The following is a 26,242-nucleotide window of genomic DNA, read 5'->3' on the forward strand; positions in this document are numbered from 1 at the left end:
AACACTTCCTGTATGTTCTCTAATTTTGTATTCAAGTCTTTGTGTGTGTGTGTTTGCTCTTTGGAACATACTTTCTTGTGTTACTTTGTTACCTGCTTTTGATAACTTGGAATGCCTTCATTTTCTGTAACCAATATCACAGCCTGTGGTTCTTTCTGGTCCCATTTCCCAGGCCTTTGAGGGACCTGGGGAAGATCAGAATACCTGATTTACATTTTTTGACATATTTGCAGGTGAGGAGCTAACTGGAAAACACTGGCTGTAAGCTGGATGTCTTGATAGCCAGCCAAGTTCTAGGATATTCATTACATTGTTTAAGGACTAAGAATAGTGATCTATGAGTCTAGACCCCTTCTGGCAACCACCAGAATGCCCTCAGAGTGCCTGAAATTGCAGAGTGCCTGGGATTCTGAGCCTGCTTGAAGCTTGGAATAGCATCTCCAAATGACCCCTTCATAAGATAGAGGTATTTTCCTCATCTCACATTAGCTCTGTACAGAAGAGGTAAAACCAGGCTAACTAGGATCATGAAGTCATGACACCATAAAGCTATAAAGAGTGGTTTTATGATTCAGCTGAGAAATAGAGAACTTTTTCTCTGGGCCAGCATTACATGACTATTGACATACGCCCTTTACAAGGTCTTAAAAGTCAGGTGAGGTGTGTTTGTTTGCAGTTGGGAGAGGGGGAGAGGTTGGTCAGTTGGTTGAAGCTGTTTCTTAAATCAGGAAAACAGAACTAAGGAATTACACCAAGAAGGAACAGAACAAAGGCCAGAGACCTCCTTCCTCATTCCTTAACTAGAGCCATTGGTACCTTGACTGCAAAGACAATTTATATTTCATTTAAAGAAAGTAATTTTAAACCCCTAAACTTCTACCCATCCCACCATTTCTGAAGACCTATCTTCTGTCTCTTCTAATCAACTCTTACCACTTCTATTCCACAATGCAATCTTAAACCACAAGGAACATAGCAGTCCAGAGTTTGTAATGGTTGACTAGTGTACCCCAAAAAATTCATGTCTACCTGGAACCCCAGAACATGTGACCTTATTTGGAAAGAGGGTCTTTGCAGGTAAAAAGTTGATCCCTGAACACAAGAGTTAGTGATTCAACAATCCTTCCCCTGTCCCATGCAGTGGAAAATCTGCATATAATTTTTTAAATATATCTTTATTGATTTCAGAAAGGGAGAGGGAGAAATAGAAACATCAATGATGAGAATCATTGATTGGCTGCCTCCTGCACGCCCCCTACTGGGGATCGAGCCTGCAACCTGAGCATGTGCCCTTGACCTGAATCAAACCCGGACCCTTCAGTCCACAGGCCGATGCTCTATCCACTGAGCCAAACCAGCCAGGGCTGCATATAATTTTTGACTCCCCCCAAAATTAACTAAAGTTGCCCCTAAGTATCCATGAGGGATTAATTCCAGGGCCCCCTGCAGATACTCAGATCCCTCACACAAAGTAGCAGAACACAATGCATACAGTTGGTTCTCCACATCTGCAGATTCCCAACCACAGATAGAAAATACTGTTTGTGATCCACAGTTGGTTGAATCAGTGGAAGTGAAACCCAGGGATATGAAGGTCCAACTGTTAATGTACTGCAAAAAAATCTGTGTATTAGTTGATCCTTGCAGTTCAAACCCATGTTGTTCAAGGGTCCACTGTAATTAGTTAAGATGAGGTCATATTGGGTTAGGGTGCGCCCCAAATCCAATGACTGGTATGCTTATAAGAAGGCCTGGAGAAGACACGAACACTAGAAGGCTACCAGTATGTGAAGATAGTGGCAGAGACTGGAGTAATGCTGCCACAAGCCAAAGAACACCAACAATTGCCAGCAACCACCAGAAGCTAGGAAGGGGAGAGGAAGGGTTCTTCTCCTGAGGTTTCAGATGAAGCATGGCCCTGCCAGACCTTGATCTCAGACTTCTAGCCTCCAGAACTGTGAGGCAATGGATTTTTGTTTTAAGACACCCAGTGTGTGATACTTTGTTACAGCAGCCCTAGGGAACTAATACACACCTCAACAGGGGTTTCAGCAGCAAGGCTTAGAAACCTTGTCTTAGAGGACAAGAGCATAGCCCTGAATAACAGCATAAACCCACAGCCATGTCTCATTTACTAATGCATCACACTCATTTATTTGTGAGCCTCCTGCCCTTCACAATGACATCTTTACTTGTTCTGTTTGGGACTCTAATCTATGGTCTGGACCAGGAGTCCTCAAACTACGGCCCCGGCCCGCCGGGTGTTTTTGCCGTTTTGTTTTTTTACTTCAAAATAGAAGACACACAGTCCGCATTTCTTCTCTTAGTGTCCATCTTCCCATCCTAGCAAAGCATAATTAAGAATTTGCTTTAGAGACAACAGCTAACTTTTAGAGTGGTAGTTTTTAACCTTTTTAGTCTCCCCAGAAATATGCCTATTCCTCAGCTGTCCACAGACCCTAGGTTAGAGACCCCTGCCTATTTAGACTACTTCTAATCTCTCCTCCTTACCCACCACCCATACCCAGATTCAATTTCAGCTTGCTACTGCAATCATCCACTGAGTTGAAACAGCAACCATCTATTTACTTTTACCGATTGGCTGAGACAGAGAGAGGCCATAATCCTATGCCAGTTGTCAGCAAACTCATTAGTCAACAGAGCCAAATATCAACAGCACAACGACTGAAATTTCTTTTGAGAGCCAAGTTTTTTAAACTTAAACTTCTTCTAACGCCACTTCTTCAAAATAGACTCACCCAGGACGTGGTATTTTGTGGAACAGCCACACTCAAGGGGCCAAAGAGCCGCATGTGGCTTGCGAGCGCAGTTTGCCGACCACGGTCCTAAGCCATCCTGGAGATTCCCATTAGAAAAATACATTAATGAAGAATTAGCCTCCAGGAGTAGACACAACTCATAACAAATAGTCACAAGGATGGCCCCACTCAACCATTTGCCTCTCCTTTTCCTCTACCATTTCCTCCTTCCCCTTTTTATTGCCTCCGGACTCCTCTACCTTATCCTTCACTCTAATGTACCTTGAGCATCAATGAAATTTGAGGCAAACTAAACAAAACGAGCCATGTGTTAGATTCCAATTAACTTTAAATGCCTTACCCATAGGCACCCATCTCAGGATACATTTGTGGCAGAAAGCACCCTACCTGCTATATTTATAAGACCTTCCTGCAATCAACAGTTCACACCTGACTACCACATAGAATTTTACCGACATCTACTTTTTACTTCTCACCACACTTTGACTCTAAGAAACACAATTCTGAAACATGCACTTTGCATTAATATGAATGCATAACGTTTTTCTGCCAAAACTCATTCTCAGTCTTACTGGAATCGCTTCATCCTGGTTCTGCCACTCCAGACATCCTCTTCTAATAAAACTTACATTCGACAAAGATGATTAGACATCTTTATGTGTAAAAGCCGTCAGAGCACATGACTTCACGACTGCTCAAAGTTGTTTCTGATTTCCATCACCTCTCCGTGCCCCACCCAGCCCCTACAGTGCCAGTGTCTACTTCCCCCCCAGCAGCTGATGCCCAGCTTTATATCTCCTGAATTAAATAATCAACAGATGAGGCTAAAAGAAAGGAAATAGTGTTCAATGGTCACCAATGACAAGTGGATGAAATTGGGTCTTGGATGTCCCATATTTATGATGCTTTCTGATTTCAATCTAGTCACCTGGGGTTAACAATCTATATAAAAACCAGTCTTCCTAACCACTTGCTTAGTCCAGAAGCCAGGGAAGTGAATCTACTTAGGGATCTAAGAAGCACCACAGTCTCACTTAAGGACTTTGCGTCATCCCCTTTTACGTAGACCAACCTCCTTTTAAGTAGAACTTTCTTTCCAAGCCATTCTTCATCTTGTTCTTTTGCTGATTAATTTTAAATGTCACATTGAACTTAAATTAAGAACAGCCTATGAATTTGCCACATAACTGCCACTGTTAGTTTCTTACCCATGAGCAAGATTTTCTTAAATTTTTAAGTCCTTTAACTTATAAAGGTCTTCAAGAAGTTCGAGTCTTTTAAAAATAATATTTAAATTTATTATTTCACATTAGGCCTAAAGAAGCACAAGCTGAGATTGCTTAGGTACCCTAGGTATCCCCATTTTATCGATGCAGACGCTTCTTTACAATTCCAGGTAAAGTGCTGCATCAACCTAGTCCTTGACTTGCAGCTGAGAAAGCAACAGGTCTGTGTGAAGTGACAGAAGGGCACTTCCTACTCATGTCATGAGCAGGCACCAAGTGGAAGAACAGTAAAACCTGTACAAAACATTCTGCAGTCATGGCACTCCAACAAGGAAAGGAGAGTAAGTACTGAAGCAGCTGAGCAGATTCTGGACATAATTCTGAGAGATTTCAGTCTGAAGAACTCTACTGGAGGAGGTTTCTTTCTCTTCTTCAATCCCCTTTCACACAACAGAAGGCAGAAATCAAGTCTTTATATAAGAGACTAACGGCCTTTCCGTTTCTTCATTTTCCCTCCTGCCACCTTGTTCCTGACACCCATAGCGCCCTCCGTATCATCATTGTCCCCAGCATCCTCCCGTGCACGTTTCTTCTTTTCTCCATGCTCCCTTAGCTCCTGCAAAACAGAAAGGATGAGACTGAAAATGAACCACTGCCACTGAGGGTTAACACATCCTGGTCTCCCCTCCATAAAATCAATCAATGAGTACCTTCCTAAAGCTTCACATTAGCAAGGGAATAAGACCAAAACCCCAATATACAAAAATGTTAACCTTATTAACAATCAAAGATACAAATTAAAACAATAAGCTATTATTTTCACATGGCAGACTAGCAAAGATTTAAGAGAATGGTAATATCTAGTATTGACCAAAATGTGAGGATATTCACATATACTTTCACTGACAGTGTAAACTGCTACAGCTTTTCTACAGGCAATGCAGCATTCCATGTGAATTCAAATTTTAACTGTATACTCCTCAGCCCAACAGGTCTAAGGGTTATTCTAAGGAAACAAGACAAGTATGCAAAACTGTACTTACTAGGATGTTCAACTGTGCTAGTTAAAATACAAGAAATTACAAAAAGCCTAAATACATATCCATGTAAATCATGTTACATATTCCTAACAATTCTTTGTAGCAATGAAGAAATGATCACATGGATCTAATTTGCTGAAATCAAAAAATATTAATCATATACAATTAGATAAAGTCTAATTATGGCTAAAAAGAAATATAGCCAAAGGTTACCTATGGTTCTCTGTGGGGTGTAATTTATATGTTCTATTTACTATTTGAATCCTTTCTGTATATTCTGAATTCTCTCCCTCCCCTCATCCCCCCCCCCACCCCCCCATGCACATGTAAACAGAAATATCAAACAAAGAATTCTATTTTGGAAGAAAAACAAAACCAAGTCCACACTTCAGCTACTCCGAGGCACCCCATGGGCGAAGTTCGTCTGTCCCTCAGACTAGAATTCCAGGGAGCTGGTAACACTTGCAAGGATTCTCCTTTAAAATCTTCTCATCTCCACTGCTACTGTTACTGCTATTATTAGCAACTAAGCAGTTTTAGCTCATCTGGTGCTCATAGAACCCCGTAAGGTATGCAAGGTAAGTATTACTCCCTAAATTAGGATAGGAACTGCTTGGTGAGGAACTGTTTCTGAGAAATCAGTCACAACTGGGACATCTGATCTCAAGTCCGAAGGTTTTCCGGCCACATGTGAAACATGAACAGTGGCCGAGAACGTGGTCACTGTGCTCAGACTGAGTCTGAATCCTGATTCAACCACCTAGTTGTATGGTCTAATGATGGACCTACCATCTCGAAGCTTTAGCATGCTTAGAAATGCATTTATTCTTAAATTCAGAATAAATTATTACCCAGCTCCTGCATTTTATTATGAGGACTAATACAATATCTAGCACATACGTAATATCATTTGCAAAGAAGATGGTAAAAAAAGCAAGTTGCATACCATTCGGGCGAATCTTTGGGCTTCAGTCACACGTTCTGTCAGCATCATAACCTCATCATCCTGTGTTGGAAAGACAGGCAGTTTCTTCCCAATTAAGTGTTCTATGCGCTGGAAGAGTTCCACATCATATCTGAGGAAGAAACATTGGCATGGCTTTGGTGGACTGACAATGCAAATGTCAGCCCATTTCAAAATAGATATTATATTATACGATGCAACAGGAGCCAGTGTTAAACAATACTGAATCTATTGTACCTTTTCAGAATACTAACTAAATGCAATATTCTGTGCATTGCCCACTAGAAAATCCCCCAAAACAGTCTTTACTCCCAGAAAGCACTAGCTATATAAAATTTTTCCTTTAAAAAGAAAATCAGAAATAGTTATTCTAATTCTGTGAGTTGAGGGAAAGGTCACTGCTCTCTGGCTCTAGCAGTTAAAGAAATAACAGGGTGGTTTTTGTCCTTCTACATACCAAATACTGTACTAGACCTTGTAGACAACATCTCCAATCTCATTAAAACCCTGCACTATTAACATTAGGGCCAGTGAATTCTTTGTTGTGGGGGCTTCCTTTGTAGTGCAGGATGCTTAGCAGCATTCCTGTCCTCTACCAGGTGGCACTGTGACAAACATATGTTTTCAGACTTTTCCAAAGGTAGGCATTATTTCTCCAAAGGTAGGCATTATTTCCATTTCACGAATGATGAAAATGGGATCAGGGAGGTTAAGTAACCATTCTAGTAACTGGTAGAGTCAGGTTCCAAGTTGGTCTGCTCCCAAGCTCTGCTCTTTTCTCAACTGCTCTGCCCCCGACACCGATTCACTTACTGTGTGACAAAGGTAATGGACTTTCCGGAGCGCCCAGCTCGAGCTGTTCGACCTACTCGATGGATGTAATCCTGAAACAAAAAGGGTAAATGAATTTGAGTTACATGTAGTATAAATAAAACACTATGCATGTGAAGTCTTATTGCAAATCTCTGAAAGAAAACAAATTCGTAGTGGAACATGGAAAAATGGATTTAAAATTTTGTTGAGATAAATCTGCATCATCTATTTTATTCTCACAACACAAACTGACACAATTTTTCCTTTCTTTTATAGAAAGACAAATCTACAAAGCATATCTACATGGTCACTAAGCATATTAACATGGTGTAGAGAAAAACAGCACTGGATCTAGAGGCAGACCTGGGTCACAGCTCTGGTTTTACCACCTATCAGCTACACAACTGTCTGTAAATCACATAACCTGTCTGGACCTTGGTTTCTTACCTATAAAACAGGGATAGAAGACATGCCCAAACTCACAGTTATTGTGAAAATCAAATGAGACAGCACCTTGTCTACAGCAGTTAAATATATAGCCAAGAGATACGGGTTGGTCTCAACCAGGGGTGATTTCATCCTCCCCAGGGAGTATTTGGAAAAATCTGAAAACATATCTGTTTGTCATAGTGTCACCTGTGGGTAGAGGCCAGGAATGCTGCTAAGCATCCTACACTACAAAGGACAGCCCCCACAATGAAGAATTCACTGGCCCCAAATGTTAATAGTGTCCAGATTGAGAAACCCGAGATACAAGGACCACAAGCTGTCACTTCTAAAGAAATGAGACGGACAAAGATCAGCACGCTGCATCTGCCCCTGACTGTGATCATTATTTAACACTTCTCTCTGGCTACCTTCATTCACCTTTATTAATAGTGTATCTGCAGGCATGTGCAAAATGGTAAAAATGAATAAATCAGGAGCTTTCCTAGTTTTTGACACTTAACTAATCATGGACCAAAAAAAAGAAAGATAAGATACAGTTAACATTTCATTAAGAAATATACTCTGGCCCAGCTGTGATTCAGTGGTTGATCATCAACCTATGAACCAGGAGGTCACAGTTTATTTTTTATTTTTTTAAAATATATTTTATTGATTTTTTTTACAGAGAGAAAGGGAAAGGGATAGAGAGTTAGAAACATGGATGAGAGAGAAACATCGATCAGCTGCCTCCTGCACACCCCCTACTGGGGACGTGTCTGCAACCAAGGTACATGCCCTTGATCGGAATCAAACCTGGGACCTTTCAGTCCGCAGGCCGATGCTCTATCCACTGAGCCAAACCGGTTTTGGCGGGAGGTCACAGTTTAATTCCTGGTCAGGGCACATGCCCAGGTTGCAGACTCGATCCCCAGTGTGGGGTGTGCAGGAGGCAACCGATGGATGATTCTCCCTCATCATTGATATTTCTATCTCTCTCTCCCACTCCCTTCCTCTCTGAAATCAATAAAAAATTAAAAAAAAATACACTCTCAATACAATGGAATATTATTCAGCCATAAAAAACAATAATTAAATCTTGCCATTTGTGATAACATGGATGAATCCTGAGGGCATTATGCTGAGTGAAATAGTTCAGAGAAAAACAAATACTATATGATCCTAACCTTTATGTGAAATCTAAAACAGAAACAAAAAAACTGAGCTCATAGACACAGAGAACACATGTGATATTGCCAGAGGTTGAGGTGGGGTTAGGGGAGTGAAATGGGTAAGGAGATGGGGCGCAGTATCAAAAGGTATAAATTTCCAGCTATAAAATAAAAAAAGTCATGGGAATGTAATATTATAGTCTGTAATACTGTAATGCGTATTTGAAAGTTGCTAAGAGAATAGATCTTAAAAGTTCTCATCACAAGAAAAAAAAATGATGATTATGTGTGGTGACGGATGTTAACTTGGCTTATTATAATGATCATTTACAATATATACAAATATAAAACTTTTACCCTGTATACCAGAAACGAATATAATGTTACATGTGAATTACACCTCAATTTCACCTTGGGACTAGAAAGTCAGGTCAGAAAAGGACTCACCTTGGAATGGGTAGGAATGTCAAAGTTGACAACTACATCCACATGAGGTATGTCCAAACCTCGGCTTGCAACATCAGTTGCTAGAAGAATGGAACGAGTCTTTGCCTTAAACTTATTAAGGGATCCCAGGCGCTTGCTCTGAAATGGTGAAAAAAAAAACACATGAAAATAATTTAAGGACTCTTGGAATCTAAGACATACCAACTAGACATATTAAATACAAGAGATAAATTTTTTAAAGGCTATTTCCCCCCCAAGTCCAGATTGAACTTCACGGGTCAAAAAGAAACATGAAAGCAACAACAACAACAAATCTATATATATAAAGAGCCAGGGTCCAAAACAACCAAATACCAGAAGTCAGTCTTGCAGTCAGTGACCCAGCACTAACTGCCAAGGGGGCTGCGGATCAGGCCCAGAGAGAGAAGCAGGGTCTAATCCGCAGCCTCCATGGCAGCTGCTGATCAGCCCCGCCTCTCTGATCAGGCCCAGAGATAGGCCCGGAGACGCTGACTGGCATAGAAACTGACCAATCAGAACCAAATCTGGGGGAACTGTGAGGAACCAATGGCTGCCTAGGAGGCAGAGCTTTCGACACTGACTGGCATAGAGACAGATCAATCAGAACCTAATCTGGGTGAACTGCGAAGGCAGAACCTAAGGAGGGGGCTGAGGAGGGATTTTAAGGGCAACAGCTATTTGGTGTAAGGTATAAGAAAGCGGTTCAATTTTTTAATGACCAGTTTGGCAGTGTAGTGCATGTGACTGGCTATCAGTCCAGATATAGGGATTATTTATTTTTGTCCGCCAAGAGCATCTCCTCCTGCTGAAAAAGGCTTCCCCCTGCCCATTTAAGCGATCTTATCCTATATAATCTATTTATACTAATAAAAGGGTAATATGCTAATTAGACCAGATCGAATGGTCATCTTCCGGACGTCTGACTTCCTCTGGACAAAGCCATGGTGGTGGGGGCTGAGGCAGAGGCAGTTAGGCGAGATCAGGCCAGCAGGGGAAGGCAGTTGAGGGCGAGATCAGGCCGGCAGGGGAGGGCAGTTGGGGGTGAGATCAGGCCAGCAGGGGAGGCCATTGGGGGCGAGATCAGGCCGGCAGGGGAGAGCAGTTGGGGGTGACTAGGCCGGCAGGGGAGGGCAGTTGGGGGCGAGATCAGGCTGGCAGGGGAGGGCAGCTGGGAGTGAGATCAGGCCGGCAGGGGAGAGCAGTTAGGGGCGAGATCAGGCTGGCAGGGGAGGGCAGTTAGGAGCGATCAGGCAGACAGGCAGGTGAGCAGTTAGGAGTCAGTGGTCCCAGATTGTGAGAGGGATGTCCGACTGCCGGTTTAGGCCCGATGTGGGATTGGGCCTAAACCGGCAGTTGGACATCCCCCATGGGTCCCCGATTGGAGAGGGTGCAGGCTGGGCTCAGGGAACCCCCCCCCCACCCCATGCACGAATTTCATGCACCAGGCCACTAGTATTTAAGACTAAGGCTAGAAAATACTAGCATGACGTAAGAATTGTTTAACATAATAATTGGGAAATAATATATTGAAAATCCTTAGAGATCAGAGAATCACTATTACCACTAGGGCTGAATAAATCAACTCAATAGCATCCATATCAGAAACTACCTAAGGAATTAACTGGAATCTCTTGCTTATCCTGAAAGGAGGAAGTAAGCATCCAGAGCAACACTCCAAGTGCATAAAATCAATCACGGGAAGATGCAATAAAGCCATGTGTTGTTACTGTACGAATCTATTGCTATACAGTTTATCTTTCTCATGCCACCTGTTCACCTCCAATGACACCAAGGAATCTTTACCTGACTCATCTGTCCGTGGAGGGGGATGGCAGTGAATCCAAGATTTCGGAGTAGCAAAGCTGTTCTCTGAGTATTGTTACAGGTGCTGCAGAATATCATAAAGGAGTTTCCAGCCAATTCATTTAGAATATAAACCAGGTAGGTATCCTAAATTACAAACAAAAGACAATACGTGTAAATGAACCTGGAAGAAAAGGTTGGGGTCTTGGGCATATAAATTCCATAAAAGTCTAAACTTATACTTGCTTCTCAATTATACAAACCCCTAGCTGCCAGCTTTGCACTCTGTATTTCATTTTTTGTTAATTCTAACCCGAGAATATTTCTCCATTGATTTTTCAAGAGAGTGGAAAGGAGGGGGAGAGACAGAGGGAGAGAAACATCGATGTGAGAGAGACACATCAACTGGTTGCCTCTCGCATGTGCCCCAACCAGGGCTGGGATGGAACCTGCAACCAAGGTACATGCCCTTGACTGGAATTGAACCTGGGACCCTTCAGTCCTCAGGCCAACGCTCTATCCACTGAGCCAAACTGGCTAGGGCTAAAAAATATATTTTTACTGATTTCCGAGAGGAAGGGAGAGGGAGAGATAGAGAGAAATATCAGTGATGAGAACCATTGATCTGTTGCCTCCTGCATGGCCCCCTACTGGGGCTCGAGCCCTCAACTCGGGCACGTGCCCTGACTGGGAATTGATCTAACCACTGAGACACACCAGCCAGGTCAACTTTGCACTCCTTAACCAGCATTATCATCTCTATAAACTCTGAATTTCACATACAGCCTGAGCCAAGCACAAGGAGATCTGTACTCAGCAACCAAAAAAATCCTCACATCAAAACAAAACACAGGGTCCCTGACTACAAAAAAAGCCACATAATAAGCACACAAAAGAAAAACTACCTCAAGGATGGGGTTGGGAAGGAATTATATCATAATTTCGTTACTGTGGTTTATTTAGTATGTTGTGAATTTGTGGAATGTTTGACTTTATCAGTGATAAACAGAACCACAGCCTGCTTTCTAAAGCAAACAGAAAGAACTCCAATCTGTAGCACAGCTCTTAACTAATCAAGAGTTGACTCATTTTCAGATGTTTTGGTAAGGAAGAAGAGGGAACACTTTACCTTGAATTTAGAGGGAATAAAAATATAATATTGCTGTAATTTCTCAACCGTCTGGTATTTAGAGGAAACAGCACATTTCACAGGATTCTTCAGTGCTGCTCGCTGAAGTTTTTGTACCTAAAGAAAAAACAAACAAACCTTAGGAATAGTATACTGATTCCCAAATGCTCTTTCTAGTTTTACTATTATTGTTGTTTGCATTAATCAAGTCTTATAAAGAAGAAATAAGAAGTCCTAGAAAATTTCACCTTCTTGGTCATGGTAGCAGAGAAGAGAAATGTTTTCCGATCTCGGGGAATCACTTTGAGAATCTTGTCAACCTAAGGCACAAAGAGGAAAGGGTATCAATACAATATTTAGACTAGACATCTGCAAATTTCTTTGTGAAGGAGACAGAGAATAGAGTAACAAACTAAATACGACACTGTGGGGATTTGGGGACTCAAAAATTCAATTCAATCCAGCTAAATTTTACAAAATATTTACTATTTGATACCATACCAAATGCTATCAAAAAAATAATAATGTGATTCAGTGAAAAAGAGCAATTTAAATTAGTACATTAGAACTAATCTAAGAGAAAAGTCGAGAATAGGTATTAATCAAATAAATAAGCTATGATGAGTAGGTCATCAAAAAAAAACAAACAAGCACAGCTTTTCAAAGTGTATGGAAAAGGTCTATATCAAATGAAATGGAAAAAGAAAATCTGGTTTTGATATTCCCCATCTCTGAAATCCAAATCCAGCTATATTCGGATGCTGAGGCACTAACAATGGGAAGAGCACCACGAGTGAAAAAGGCAGCAGATGTTTAAATTAGCTAATAATGATGCAGCTCTCCCCATAAGGCAGGTGTGCAATGAATCAAATTTTGAAACAGGGCACCTGAGATGCTCTAAGAGGAGGAAAGAAATTGGGAGCTCACCTCTGTCTCAAAATCCATATTCAATATTCGGTCTGCTTCATCCATGACCAAGTATTTGAGAGCTCTTAAGTTGAAACCTTTTGTATTTTCCAAGTGGTCAATCAGTCGACCAGGAGTTGCTAACAAAGAAAGGTTGAGGAGAAAGAGCAATGTTTAAGAACAAAGACAAAAAGAAAGTTACTAAGCCCCTCCTTCACCCCCCCTCAATTTCAGAAATTAAAAATTAAATAGGTTTACAAAAATCTGTTCTTCAAAGTCTTTCTGTTAGAGTAAGCAGTTAGGCATGACCAGAGCAGCAATGTATGGAATGATACCAGGGCGGAAAGTTCCAGGTGCCTAGCAAGGGGCAAAACTAAAGAGCCAACTATTATAGGCTGGCACCTTGCCCCAGGGTGACCTTTCCCCCCCTAGCATGTCATTGGTCATGCGGTTTAGACCCCCTTAGAGGAACAAGGGGCTGGAGAATAACCTCATATGACTCCTGTACAAGAACAGGAGACGAGAATGGGAAAGGCCCTGATAGGTCAGCTTAAAGAAGGAGCTAAGCCCAGCCAGCGTGGCTCAGTGGTTGAGCATCAACCTATGAACCAGGAGGTCATGGTTCGATTTCTGGTTCGATTCTGGTCAGGGCACATGCCCAGGCTGAGGGCTGGATCCCCAGTAGGGGGTGTGCAGGAGGCAGCCAATTGATGATTCTCTCTTATCTTTGATGTTTCTATCTCTCCCTCTCCCTTCCTCTATGAAATCAATAAATATGTATTTTTTTAAAAAGGAGCCCTTGCCAATACCCCAGGGCAACTCTCTGAGCAGCCAATGCGACTCTTCCCTTGGAGTGTACTTTCGCTTTGCTTGCTAAATAAACTGCCTCCTGAGCTAGAGTTCTTGGCTCTGAATTCTTTCCTAGCCGAACACAAAACCTGAGGTCCACATTCGCCGCTAACATTTCCACACCAGTAAGTAACACCCAACATTGGTAGATTTTCTCCAATTCATCACTGCCAGCATCTTTACCTTTGGCAACTACTCACCTATTACTACATGTGGTTTTTTTGCCAGGGCCAGAGACTGGGACATTGAATCAATTCCACCTACAATCACGGCTACAGGGGGGGGGAGAAAAGAAACATAGGAAAGAGACCCTTAATTTTTTCCATAGTTCACTGATCACCTTTTAAAAGCCAATGCTAGATTTCTACTTAAATATACAACTTTCCCCAAAGCTAAAATACCATATTAGCTTTTTGGTCAATAAAACGTGTGCTAATTATACTTCCTCCCATTCTCCTTTCACACTCATTCTCAACTAGTGACGGAGCCCTAAGACTCCTTTCCTCTTCGAACTTACCAGTCTGTACTCCAATAGAAGACCCTAGGGCTTCAAACTGCTCTGAAATCTGAAAGGCCAGCTCTCGGGTGGGGGTGAGAACTAAAGCAAACAAACGCTGGGGCGTCTCCAGCAGCGCATTCAGAATGGGCAAAGCAAAGGCCCCCGTTTTTCCAGAGCCGGTTTCCGCCAGCCCAATGATATCACGACCTAGGGGGTGGAAAAAGAAAGAAAACATCTCATAGAAATTTTCTCTGCATGTTCCCACATTTTCTACAATGACACAATGTGGGGCACAAAATAAACATTGAATAAATATTTGAGGAACTGGGGGCAGAAGAAGGTTGAATAGACAGAAGACATGGTCTCTGCTCTAGATAAGCTCAAAATCCAGGGGCACAATACACAAATACAGTATAGTGTGATAAGGGCTTTAATATAAGCCCCTGCAAAATACAGTGAGAACACAAAGGAAGGAGTAACTTACTGCCCTAAAGCATCAGGAAAAGCTAAAAGAAGTGATGAGTAAATTAAATCTGGAAGTAAGCACAGAAGGAAAGGAAGGACATTCCCATATGATGGAGGAAGAGGCTGAAAGCTTTAAAAAACATAGCAGACAGAGTAGGGAGAGTGAGCTGTACAATGTGCTGGAGCAGACATCTTACGGGGAAAGGGGAGAAGAATGAGGCCAGAAAGGAAACTCATAAGCCCTGCTAAAGAGTTTTGATATCTTCCCATAAGTGAGAGGATCTGAAGGATCTGAAGCAGGGAATATCATGACCAATGGTATTCATTAGGAAGATAAACTAAGCCTGCCTGATGGCACAGGGAGGAGTCAAGGAGCTAACAGTCCAGGTCCCTTCTTCTGAGGGAAGAATGTCCTAAGTAATTCCTTAAGCCATTACGGGTAAGCTTTGGAAAATACCTGCCAAGCCAAACCACCAGAACAGTGCCCAATGGAATGGCTTCCTCCTGAGCGATGACCTCCACGGTTGTTCCCACGGTTCCTGACTGCGTGACTGCTGAGGCTTCCTTACCTAGACGTTAACTCCCTGAAGTAACCTGAACATGACTCTGTTCTTTACCATCTAAAATGAACCAAACTCCCAGAATGGGGAACACACAGGAAAATGAGAGCTCAATTAGGATACCAAGGGAGTTACAAGGCATTGAGAATGGAAACCAGTGAAATTTAGAAAGTTCCAAAAGGCAATGTATTTGACACTCAGGTTTCTAGCAAGGGAAACTCAAAGGTCATAAATTGAGAGATTGGAACTACAGAAAAATTAGTTCCGGTGAGGAAAACAGTGACTCTGGTTTAGACATAGGGAGCCGGAGGTTCCTACAATAAGTTCAGAGAAATAGCTAAAAACCAGATGGGCATACTTGCGTGGGGCTCAGAAGAAAAGTGGGGGTTAGTTCAAAGCACTATTCTCTCTCTAGAGCTAGTTCAGTTCTTAACCTGGGACTTGTGGGAGAGGAATAAATTCAGAGCAAGGGATAAATTTTTTTTTTTAATTTCTTTATTGATCAAGGTGTCACATATTTGTCCTCATCCCCCCATTCCCATCCCCCACCCCTCCCCACGATGCCCCCACCCCCCTGTTGTCCTTAACCATTGGTTAGGCTTGTATGCATGCACACAAGTGCAAGGGATAGATTTTATGTGTGGATATATTTATGTGTTTTTTCTAGAGAGAAACTCTCTAATTTTTATTTGATTCTCAAAGGGTAAGAAACCCCAAGAATGTCACCCTTCTCTTATGGTAATGTACCTCACTTTCTCTGAGGATCTTAATGAATTTCAGTTAACACTTCTGGGTGTCTTTTTACCACCCACCCTAATCCTGTAAAGTTGAATTTTGGGAATCTAGGAACAGGATTTCACTTCTCCTCTTATTAAAGTTCATTCTGTTAGTTCCAGTCCCACTAGTCATCAGCCACTCTTCTGCAAACCTGGTAAGCATGTCTTACAGCACGAGCTCTCAACACCTCCAGATACTAACAAGGATTCCAGGGACCCTTATGTAAATCTGCACTTATTATTCATAATTTCTTTTTTTGTTGTTTTTAGGGTTTTCTTTGTTTTTGGGGGTTTTTTTTTTTGGTGCACTATTCCCAGAGGTACTGCAATACTGGGTCGATGCGTGGAGTGGACGGAGCAAGCTCCTATTCCATCTTCCTATTCCAAAAATACATCTATATATATATAAAAGGCTAATATGCAAAGTGTCCCCTTGGGAGTTCGACTGGGAGACCAGTTTGATCGCTCGCTATGACATGTGCTGACCACCAGGGGGAGACGCAGAACATGGCGGGCAACCAGCAGCAGTGGCTGGGGCTGAGGGAGCGAAGAAAGGGGGAGGCAAGGGGAACCACGTGGTGGTGGCAGCACACGGATGTGAAGGAAGGAGGAGTCAGGGAGGTGGGGAACCTGATGGGCCCTGATTGCAGGACAGGCTTACAAAGTAAGCTCAGCCCTGGCCAGGGTGGCTCAGGCGGTTGAGCTGTCATCCCCAGCACGGACAGGTTGTGGGTTCAATTCCATAAGGGCACATATCCATGCTGTAGGTTCGATCCCCGTCAATGTTTCTCTCCCTCTCCCTCCTGCGCTCTCTCTCTCAACAAAAAACATAACAGGTGACGATATGAAGTTTCACAGAATAAGTGATTCACAAATCATAAGAAAAAAAATAAAGTAAAACTGCAGAACTTTTACAAAAGCCAACACGCCACCAAAACTTTGTATCGTCAGTGAGCATATTTTTATTCCACTTGAAGTACGCAAGAAGCAGTTCTCCGATGCTCTCTTACGTTCATACCGAATCTGTCCCAGGCCACATGTGTAATGTCAACCTACCTTGTAAGGCCAAAGGAATCGCTTCCATCTGGATTTTGGTGGGCTTCGTCCATCCCAACTGGTCGCAAGCTTCACACAACACATCGGTCACGCCCTCGGAATTAAAAAAAAAACAAAAACCACACACTTTAGCAAAGAGCAGCACACACTCCCCTCCCCTCATTAAATGGCTGTCAGAGCCACCGGCTGGCGACGCGTGCACGCACCCCTCACATTTCATTCAAAGGGCATCTATCGCGCGTCCGCTCGGCCCGCTCCTTCTAAGTGCCACTGCTCACCAGGGACAGGGCCAGGTTCTTGACACGTATTATTTCATTTAATCCTCATAAGGCTACGAGGCACTTCCCCAACTTACTGATGTCGCCAGGGAAGCACAGAGGCGTAACAACTTGCTCTGGGGAGAGGCTGGGTCAGAATTCGAACCCGGCTCCTCTTACTCCACAGCCCAAACGTCGCCACATCAAAATGGAGAAAAGCGCCCACGGGGCTCTCACAGCCCGGCCGGCAGCCACCCCCGCCCGCGACGACCAAGCTCAGACGGTAAGGGAGCGCGTCCGGAACCCGAGCTTCAGAAATTTTCGGGGGGACACCTAAGCTAGGCCCCAGCGGCTTTTGTTCACCACCAGCCGGGATCTAAGGCGACTGGTCTCTGCCTGCGCCTGGCGCCAGCAGTACACAGAGAAACTACCCTCACCAGGTCTTTAAATGTTTTCGTTTCCTCCTCCTCCTCCACGGCCGGCTGGGGCGCTTCTGTAGGGGAACCGGGTTCCTCGGGCGCCGCCATGCTGTCTGGCGGCTCCGGAAGTGGGGCGGCGGCGCGCGGGATGCTGGTTAATGTAGTTGTCCTTCCCCCGACTGCGTGTTCCGGGCGCCCCCCTGCGGCCTTGCCGGGTTTTGCACCAACGGACCGGAGGGGTGTGGCTTCGCGGAAACCTAGTGAAAAAGTTAGGAATGGGTATGAGTGTGGACTTGGGGAACTGAACCGAGTACAGAAGGGGCCGATGACCAGGGCCTCCAATATGCCCTTCAGATCCCCACCCATTATGCTCCTTACTTTTCTAAACATAGAGTTTTAAACAGGTTGATATCACAATACTATTTATTATAATTATTATTTCATTTATTTATTAAAACATTTGAGTGCCTACCATATGCTAGGGTTACGTTATATGCTTAGTGACAAGGGCAGCATCCTCTACCCTCGTGGAGAAGACAGATAATAAGTGACCACAGCCCTGGCTGGTTTGGCTCAGTGGATAGAGCGTCAGCCTGTGGACTAAAGGGTCCCGGGTCCGATTTTAATCAAGGGCACATGCCGGGGTTTGCAGGCTCAATCCCCAGTAGGGGGTGTGCAGAAGGCAGGAATCAATGATTCTCTCTCATCATTGATGTTTCTATCTCTCCCTCTCCCTTCTTCTCTGAAATCAATAAAAATATATTTTAAAAAATAAATAAGTGATCACAGATTCTTTCAAATTGTGGATTAACTATTAACCAGTTAATAATTCGGATTGGCCATTACCAGTTAGTAATGCAGATTTTGTAATCAAAGAAAACACGGTAATTTCAAGAGAAACATCAAAAGTGCTTTATTCAAAGTAATGTCCATCGCTAGCTACACATTTCCCCCCATCTTTCAGGTAATTTGTGGATACTGTCCCAATAGAACTTTTCTTGTTTTGAGGCAAACCATTCAGAGACCCAATTTTCCACTTCTTCATACGTTTTGAAGTGCTGCTCAGACAGTGCATGTGCCATCACTCAGAACAAGTGGTAATCTGAAGGAGCAAGGTCTGGTGAGTTCAACATCGGCCAAGAAGAAAGGAGTCCAAGAAACACCCCAGGCTCTCAAATGATACTCTTAGAAGACACCCTAGGAAAGAGTGTGATATACAGGTGGGACAACTGTAAAACCAGCCCACTACTTCAGATCCTCCCCCCCCCCCCCCCATCCCTCCTGGGATCCAGGGGTGGAGCACATGACCTAGAATAAGCCAACTGGTGCATGTCTCCCATCCTCTCTATTACAATGATTGGTTCAACAGTGTGCACAATGTCCTAGTAAGGCTAATCAAGGCCAGCAAGACTCAATTCTGGGACTTCGGTTTGAACTATCGGTTAAATGTGCTTCTCTTCTCCCTCATGCTAGATCTGGTATGTTGATGAACCTGAAGAATGTAGCAAAAATTGTGAAGAGACAGAAAAGAAACAGTAAAAATCTAAGATCTGACATCACTCTTTGTCTTATTCCAGACCACAGCAGAATTCCCCAGGGTTTGCCTGGAGCAAAAAGTTAACATCCCCACCTCCTGTCAACTCGACAAGGAGAGATTTATTGCAATTAACTAAATGGATACTTGTTAAGACAGGAACACATTGCTACAGCAAAAACAGGATCCCAGCCTGTGGCTGGCTTTGCAAACAGTCAGGGTCTTGCCAACACAGCCTTTTTTTTTTTTTTTTTTTTTGGTTGCACACCCACTAACAGTACAGCATCTGGACCCAGGCATGTCTCCAAGGTGGGGAGACTCAGGCTGGCTGGCACTCAGATAGGGAGACCACCTCCACAGCAGGAGCTCTTGACTGACTCTAGCAACCACTGCAGGCTCTCTGGATTGCTGGACCCCCTGTCCTATGTCCACCTTCCTTTCTAACAGAATCTAGGTATATTGGGATCCGCCAATTCTTAGCTAAAAATTATTACATTTCCCTTGCACGGTCAAGATCGGTGACTTGCAAGGTGAAGTTCTCTGGAGACTTGTGGGAAAATTTCGCCTCCTGGGAAAAACTGCTGGAAGTCTGATTTCTAGGTCATACGAATATTCCTGTGCGTGAGTTAACTGCTTTTTAAAAGTTGATTTACACAGTTTGATACTGAATATTCTAAATGAAAGTGATTAAATATCTGCCCTTTTTCAGTTATTAATTCGTGCCCAGGCAAACATGAGATCAGGTGACTAATTACAGAGACCAAAACATTTGAGGAATGGACAGTTTATTTCAATAGGGGAAAGAACTAATTTTGCTACAGTGGAGAAAAACCCACTGAATTCGAAAATTGCTGCATTTAATTGAATCCCTCTTTATCTCTGTAGTGTCTTTATCTCCATGTCTCAATTCCCTCTTTCTTTTCACACCAAGGCATTGAATGAGAACTATATCAAGTTGACTGATTGTTTGACATATCTGATTTAAAGTGGCTTCTACACCACTCTCACTCTCTCTCTCTCCTCTCTCTCTTTTTTCTCCCAGTACACACTTTTGACTTTGACATTTGCCATACTGGAAATGACTGATGCCTTAGGGCAAACGCATCAAAGCAATTAGGATCAGCCTGTTTGCGAAGGATTGTTTTTCAATAGAGCAGAATGTAGTTTCGTTGAATCCCCTTTATTGTGAAAGAGAGCCGTTCAAATGATTGTAAACCCCAGAAACTACCAGAAGCACTTAAGACTTTAGCACAAACGTATTTATTTTTCAAACTCGGGACTTTTTCTGGAGTATGCTTGTGATCTAAATAATCCTTTCCCTCCCTCTCGTTACAACATACCATTTCAATCTGTTTGTTTGTAGAATGCAGGCCATAAGGAAAAGCCTGATTCACATTCCCACAAAAGAAATAAATATTTGTCTCTAGGATCCACTGAACTGAACTTGACTAAATCCTGACAGAGGCTCCAGTCTTTATAACAGGCATGTAGAGGATGGATAGTCTTTCATCATCAATAAATTCCTATCAAAATAGCTAAGCAATTCATTAAGTTATTCAAATGCATTTGGATAATTATTATGCAAAGTGTTGTTCCAAAGCAGACACTCTTCCTTAGATGTAAAGTGGGCCACTGAAATGATACTTCAAGAGCGTAGGGCTCTGATACAGTCAAAACACCCTAATGATAGGAAATGTTTGCTGCTGCTGGCAAAAGTGCCCCATATATTTCTAGGGAACAGCTCAGGCATTGGAAGAATATAATTCAAACTTAAGCATTAATAGAAGATGGAGTTAGGGAGTGGCTGTACCTTTATGACATAGCACAAATGACAACATGAAGTACATTCTTGTTGACCCAGAATGCTAGCATCTGTGCAGGGTAGTCTAGGAAACGGCACCAGTTTAAAAAGAAACCAGTACCAACTTGAAAACAAACCAGGATACACATCGATTGAAATTTATAGGAAAAACTGAAATTTAGAACCACCAACCACCTCGCCCCAGCGCTGACATTGCACTTCCTCAGACACCGTGCCATCGTTGGGAACCCTGGGAGAAAACGGAACCAATTTAAAGCGTGCTAAATCATTAACTAATACAGCCAAGTTTTTGTGTATGTAGTCTCAACGACTTTTCAACATATTTTTCAACATTACAGTTGTAGGAGTGGAAAGTGAAGAAATTATATTTTCGTAGAGACAGCTTACAGACTTTTTACAGCCCCCAATGTGAAAATATGACACATCACCACCATAACACAAGCTATTTTGTTTATAACCCATAAGACAACGTTACAGGACATCAGGCTTCCAAGGTCTAAGTGCTTCCTTCACATGCTTTTGTTTCGTTTTCCCGTGAAAAGTAGTTCAGAACCCAGGGCTAAATAGATTCTCCTTTCAGGTCAAATGTTATCTGCTGGCAAAGTACCTTCAGGTTAAATATGCCTGCATCATTTCTACCTCCTGCAAGTCAAGCCTCTATTGATAAGCTTAAACTCAGCTCTGGGTCTGTCTATTCAGAACTTCCCACATTTACTTCACGTGGGAAGAGAGACTTATTCAAGGAGAACTCACGTCCAGCCTCAGAAAGTCAAACTCAACCTCATCTCCTGAAAAGAGCCTCAGTAGTCTCCCATTCAATCACTTGCTATTCCTATTATTTCCTAAATGTGATGATTAAATAAAATTAAATGCAAATAATAAAAAGTAAATAAATTAAAAAAATGTAAAATAAATTAAAAAATACTTGGTCTAGCAGTTTTCAGCGAAGGTAATAAAGGTCAATTTCCAATAAATTCACATTCCTTTCTGTACCAGTTTCTACAATGAGTGGGCAACACTGCCCTCTAAAGGGCTTATTACGTTACATCCCTTAGCTAACACGATGGCAAGGTGCCCCAAGATGCACTGATCGATGCACACGTATTCTTTTACTTCTGGGACACAGTCTGTCCTTGACCTTCAGGGAATGGCTCTGAAGACCATGGAGCTCCTAGAGAGGCCCTGAGATTTTGTGAAAGCTCATTGAGGGGATCAGAAATGAACATCTGTTGCAGTGGTTTTCAAACCTTAGTAGGCATCAGAATCACCCCGAGGGCTTGTTTAAATGCACCTCCAGAGTATTCTGATTCCATAAGGCAGGGGTTGAGTCCAAGAACTTGCCTTTCTAACAAGTTCCCTGGTGATGCCGATACTGCCAGTCCAGGGGCTACTCTTCATGAGCCAGACACTGTGCCAGGCACTTTATCTCGCGTAAGACTCACAACAGAGTAAGGGCTTAGCATCTCTCTTTGACTGACCAGGAAGCCAAGTCTCAGAGTGGCCAAGATCACACAGTAGTGACGTGACAGGGTACGTAATAAACCCAGGACTATCTAACTCAAAGCCACTGCTCTCTTCTGTACTCGAGGAAGTCAGTAAATGAAGCTGAAAGTCACTTCGTCTTCCATGGCCTCAGCCGCTTCCTGCCAGGGACAGCACTTAGTGATGGGTTGGTTTCCCCTCTCAGAGCCTGAATATGAAGCCACCCAGGAAGGTCCACTCCATCCCCAGGCTGGACCCGTGAGTGGATAAGCTGAGAGGGGAGGGGAGGGGATGGCATGTCAGAGGGAGGGGCCTCTCTGGGATCCTGAAGCCTCCAACACTGGTCAGAGGGGGTCACTTTGCTCTGGATTCTGGAGGTCTTTGTACTCGGAAACTCTGGAAGAGAGGCTTTAAAGCTTGTGTCTCCCCACTATGGCCTTCTGAGGACCTCCACGCCAAGTAGAGCTTTAGAAAGGACCCAAAGGATGGCCGTGTCTGCACCCTCTCCAGCCTCAGCTCAAACCACCAGGGCAGGGGGCAGGGCCCACCCAACAACTTAAAACCCGAGTGGCCCAGTAATGTGAAGACTGGACGGTTCTGATCAAGGAAAAATAGTTTTCAGGTCACACATTCCACTAGGACCACGCCATACAACAGTCCTCAGCAGAATGTTCACGGTGATGGGAAAAGAAGGGCTGCGAGGACCCTTCACCTCAAGCACAGTTTCTTCCCATCCTTTTGCACGCAGCTCCCAACGCAGCTTGGTGTCTCCTGAGGGAGCTACAAAGCCAGAGCATCCCACAGGGGTGGTTTCTGGCCTCAGCCCTTAGGAGAAAGGATGTGCTCTGAAAAACAGCGCCGAGGGCTGGTCCGCAGAGACCTGGAGGTCGTGGCCACGTCTGGCCTTGGTGCGGAGCCGGACTGCGGACTCCAGCTGCTCACTGAGCTCGTCCAGGGCCCCCGTGCAGGACTCCAGGCTCTCCGCCAGCTTCTGGATCTTGGCCTTCAGCACGGCCTGGCTAACCTTGGTGGCGCCCTCGGCCCGCCTGGGGATGAGGAAGCCGCGGGAGCCGAAGAAGACGATGAAGTAGACGGAGTTGTACAGGGCCATGGAGGCGTTCCTCCCGCTCTGCAGCAGCTGGCGGTCCCCGCGGCCCTGCCAGCGGCAGAAGAACTCGAGGCAGCTCAGCAGCTCGCGCATCTGGTCCTGGCAGGCGGCCGCGATCTCCTGCACCCGGCGCACCTCCCGGGAGTTGCAGAAGATCAGGGAGAGGTCGGACGTGACGGTGACGGCCCCTCCGGCGGTGGCCACCCCCAGCCCCACGGCCGACGCCAGGAGCGAGGCCCCCAGGGTGACCGGGCTGAGCGAGAGCCCCACCAGCGCGGTGACGGCGCCCGCGGCGCTCAGCGAGCTGCCGGCCACGCGGGCCGCCTGGGAGCGTCTGCGCAGGCGCTGGAGGCGCCGGGCCGCCTCGCGCAGGCGCAGCAGCTGGCCGTGCAGCCGGCCGCGGCGGTCGAGCAGCAGCCCCTGGAAGCGCCGCAGCGCCTCGGTGCCCTGCAGCTCCCCGGCCGCCGGCCGCTCCATGTCCTGCGGGGACACAGACACGCATTATTCCAGAGTCTCCGTGGCCGACAGCGGCCCGCGATCGCGGTCCCCACACGCGAGGGGGCAGTCGGCCAAAGTTAAGCATAGCAGCTACTGCCACGCAAGGGCACAGGGGTCCCTTTCCAGCGAGCCATGTGCCCAGTTCCCAAAGATCAGGGCTGTGATCTGGGACAGGTCGCCCGAGTTCTCAGGGCCTGGAATCCGCATTTGCAACTAGGACTAATGCTGTCCCCTGCTTTTTCTCCCAGGGGACGCTAAGGATGGACTTCCCTATTTGTTATGTAAGATGTAAGTGCCGTGAGGAGAGGAGGAGCCTTCTAACACCTGCAATTCTCAGACCTCTGCTCTGTTGGGAAGACAATACAAGCAGGAGGTTGTACCTGCTTACCAAGTCCTTTTGTCACATGAAGACTTGGATCATAAGAGTTGTAATACAGTTCTCTCTCTCTCTCTCTCTCTCTCTCTCTCTCTCTCTCTCTCTCTCTCGTCACCAAAAACTCAAAAATCATATTATCTATCAAGTGCAAGAAACTAATCTTTCTAAGTTAGATGGTTGCCAGGAGCAACGGTTCTGCTTGTTATTCTTCCAGGCTCTTATCTTAGAATTAAGCCTCAGATGTGGGTTTTGCTGTTTATTCTAGGGAGAGCTCATCAGGTCTCGCTCTTTGGTGGGTGCTTCGTTAAAACTAAATTAAATGAATACCACTATATCTCTACTATGAAAGCTCCCTTTTAAAAATGAACAGCGGTTGGCCCGGCTGGCGTGGCTCAGTGGTTGAGCGTCAACCTATGAACCAGGAGGTCACGGTTAGATTCCGCGAGTCGTGGGCTCAATCCCGTGTGGGGAGTGCAGGAGGCAGTTGATCAATGATTTTCTCTCATCATTGATGTTTCTCTCTCTCTCTCATTCTCCCTTCCTCTCTGAAGTCAATAAAAATATATTTTTTAAATGAATTACGGTTGAATGAAATAGTCACCCAACCCAAAATTTTAAACAACTCACTGAGGGCAAACCTTGCACCAAATTGAATGGAAGCCAATTACAGATGACTAACAAAGAGACAGAACTGTACACTCTGGGGTAAAAGTACATCCTTGCTAGTTGCCAAAATCCCCCCCCCCCTTCATATCCGCTGTACTCATCATTATCAGGAACTTCTTTAAAGTGGCAAATAAGACACAGAAATGGAGTGTTCCGATCCTGTGAGATAATCAGGGCAGAGATGTTTTTCTCATCCGAAAGATGAGGAAATCGAAACACAGACAGATTCTAGATGCAGCCAGTCCTTCACAGAGCCCAGTCTAGAATCTTGGTCTCCTGACTCTTGCAAGGTCTGAATTTTACTTGTATGCCTCCATAATTCCACCCACCAGGGATAAATTTCCAGGGAAAGACATCTCTTAGCAAAGTGGGGAAAGTCACTTAAAATATATAATGGACCAGGGATATAAGCCCAGTATTACAAGTCCAATGGAAATTTTTCACTTAGTGTCCCGCTAGGCTCCCCACTTACCATTCACCTCTGGCTACCTCCGGGAAGAGCAATCGGAGGCTGTTTCTGGAGGAGCATGCTTTATAGTTCCCGAGAGCCAATGGCTGCCCTGGGAAAGCCTTGTCTCACCCTGAGAATTGCCTTTTCCTGTCCCGGCCCCTGCGGCCTTCACCCAGAAGGATGTGACATGGTGGAAAATGACCTGCCAGCCTCACAGCACATCCCGTATTTAGGAAGTGAACATTGTGTGTTCGCTTTCCCCCAAACGCAGGAAAAGAACAGCAGGCTCTTCCCCAACTTGAAACGAGTGTGTCATTCTCCCAGGAGGGTATACGCTGCCTTTCCTCTCCTGAGAATAGCTAATGACGTTATCTGGGAGGACATCAAACACATCCCAGGCTGACCAATTATAGTGTTTCTTGAGAGGCCATAATTCCAAAATCGTTTAAAAAAAGGAGGGGGGGGGGCGGGCGGGAACTGTTATGTTTGAGATAGCCACTTACAGTCCACTCCTGTATTTTAAAAAGCTATGTGAATCTGAGAGTGGTTGAAAAATGTGATCCAATAAGCATGAAGCCTTAAAAAAAAAAAAAAAAGGCAACCACAAGGCCACACCCGAAGGAAGTGCTGCGTGCAGTTTTGGGCATCTCCAGCTGCGGAGAAGATATTGGAGGTCTCAGAAAGGTCACGCTGCAGG

General features: G+C 44.3%; 2 protein-coding genes and 1 pseudogene across 3 annotated transcripts; all 3 read right to left on the reverse strand.

The window, feature by feature from the left end:
* Positions 1–4,055: 4,055 nt before the first annotated feature.
* On the reverse strand, positions 4,056–17,731 carry DDX47 (DEAD-box helicase 47). Of its 2 annotated transcripts, XM_008140426.3 has the most exons (12): positions 17,627–17,731; positions 16,933–17,026; positions 14,094–14,282; positions 13,777–13,848; positions 12,749–12,867; positions 12,070–12,141; positions 11,822–11,938; positions 10,693–10,839; positions 8,869–9,006; positions 6,824–6,894; positions 5,993–6,122; positions 4,056–4,622 (listed from the first exon to the last, which is right to left on the reverse strand). In XM_008140426.3, the coding sequence occupies exons 1-12, from the start codon at positions 17,714–17,716 to the stop codon at positions 4,491–4,493; spliced, it is 1,371 nt and encodes a 456-aa protein (XP_008138648.1). In that variant the 5' UTR covers positions 17,717–17,731; the 3' UTR covers positions 4,056–4,490. The 2 variants fall into 2 exon arrangements, with proteins under 2 accessions (XP_008138648.1, XP_027999760.1); XM_028143959.2 differs by lacking the exon at positions 13,777–13,848.
* Positions 16,175–16,305, reverse strand: LOC114231289 (U2 spliceosomal RNA; annotated as a pseudogene).
* Positions 17,732–22,478: 4,747 nt separating the features above from the next.
* APOLD1 (apolipoprotein L domain containing 1) lies at positions 22,479–25,588 on the reverse strand. The gene is made up of 2 exons (XM_028143960.2): positions 25,567–25,588; positions 22,479–24,034 (listed from the first exon to the last, which is right to left on the reverse strand). The coding sequence occupies exons 1-2, from the start codon at positions 25,567–25,569 to the stop codon at positions 23,273–23,275; spliced, it is 765 nt and encodes a 254-aa protein (XP_027999761.2). The 5' UTR covers positions 25,570–25,588; the 3' UTR covers positions 22,479–23,272.
* Between the last annotated feature and the right edge of the window lie 654 nt (positions 25,589–26,242).

Source organism: Eptesicus fuscus, chromosome 7 (genome assembly GCF_027574615.1).
Source record: "Eptesicus fuscus isolate TK198812 chromosome 7, DD_ASM_mEF_20220401, whole genome shotgun sequence".
NCBI classification, from domain to species: Eukaryota; Metazoa; Chordata; class Mammalia; order Chiroptera; family Vespertilionidae; genus Eptesicus; species Eptesicus fuscus.

Excerpts from the sequence above, each read along its gene's own strand:
- DDX47 (XM_008140426.3), bottom strand. The coding sequence starts at position 17,716 with ATGGCGGCGCCCGAGGAACCCGGTTCCCCTACAGAAGCGCCCCAGCCG. Across the intron at positions 17,027-17,626 it reads CGAAAACATTTAAAGACCTG|GGCGTGACCGATGTGTTGTG; the intron begins GTGAGGGTAGTT and ends TTTAATTCCGAG. Across the intron at positions 14,283-16,932 it reads GATTCCTTTGGCCTTACAAG|GTCGTGATATCATTGGGCTG; the intron begins GTAGGTTGACAT and ends TCCACCCCCTAG.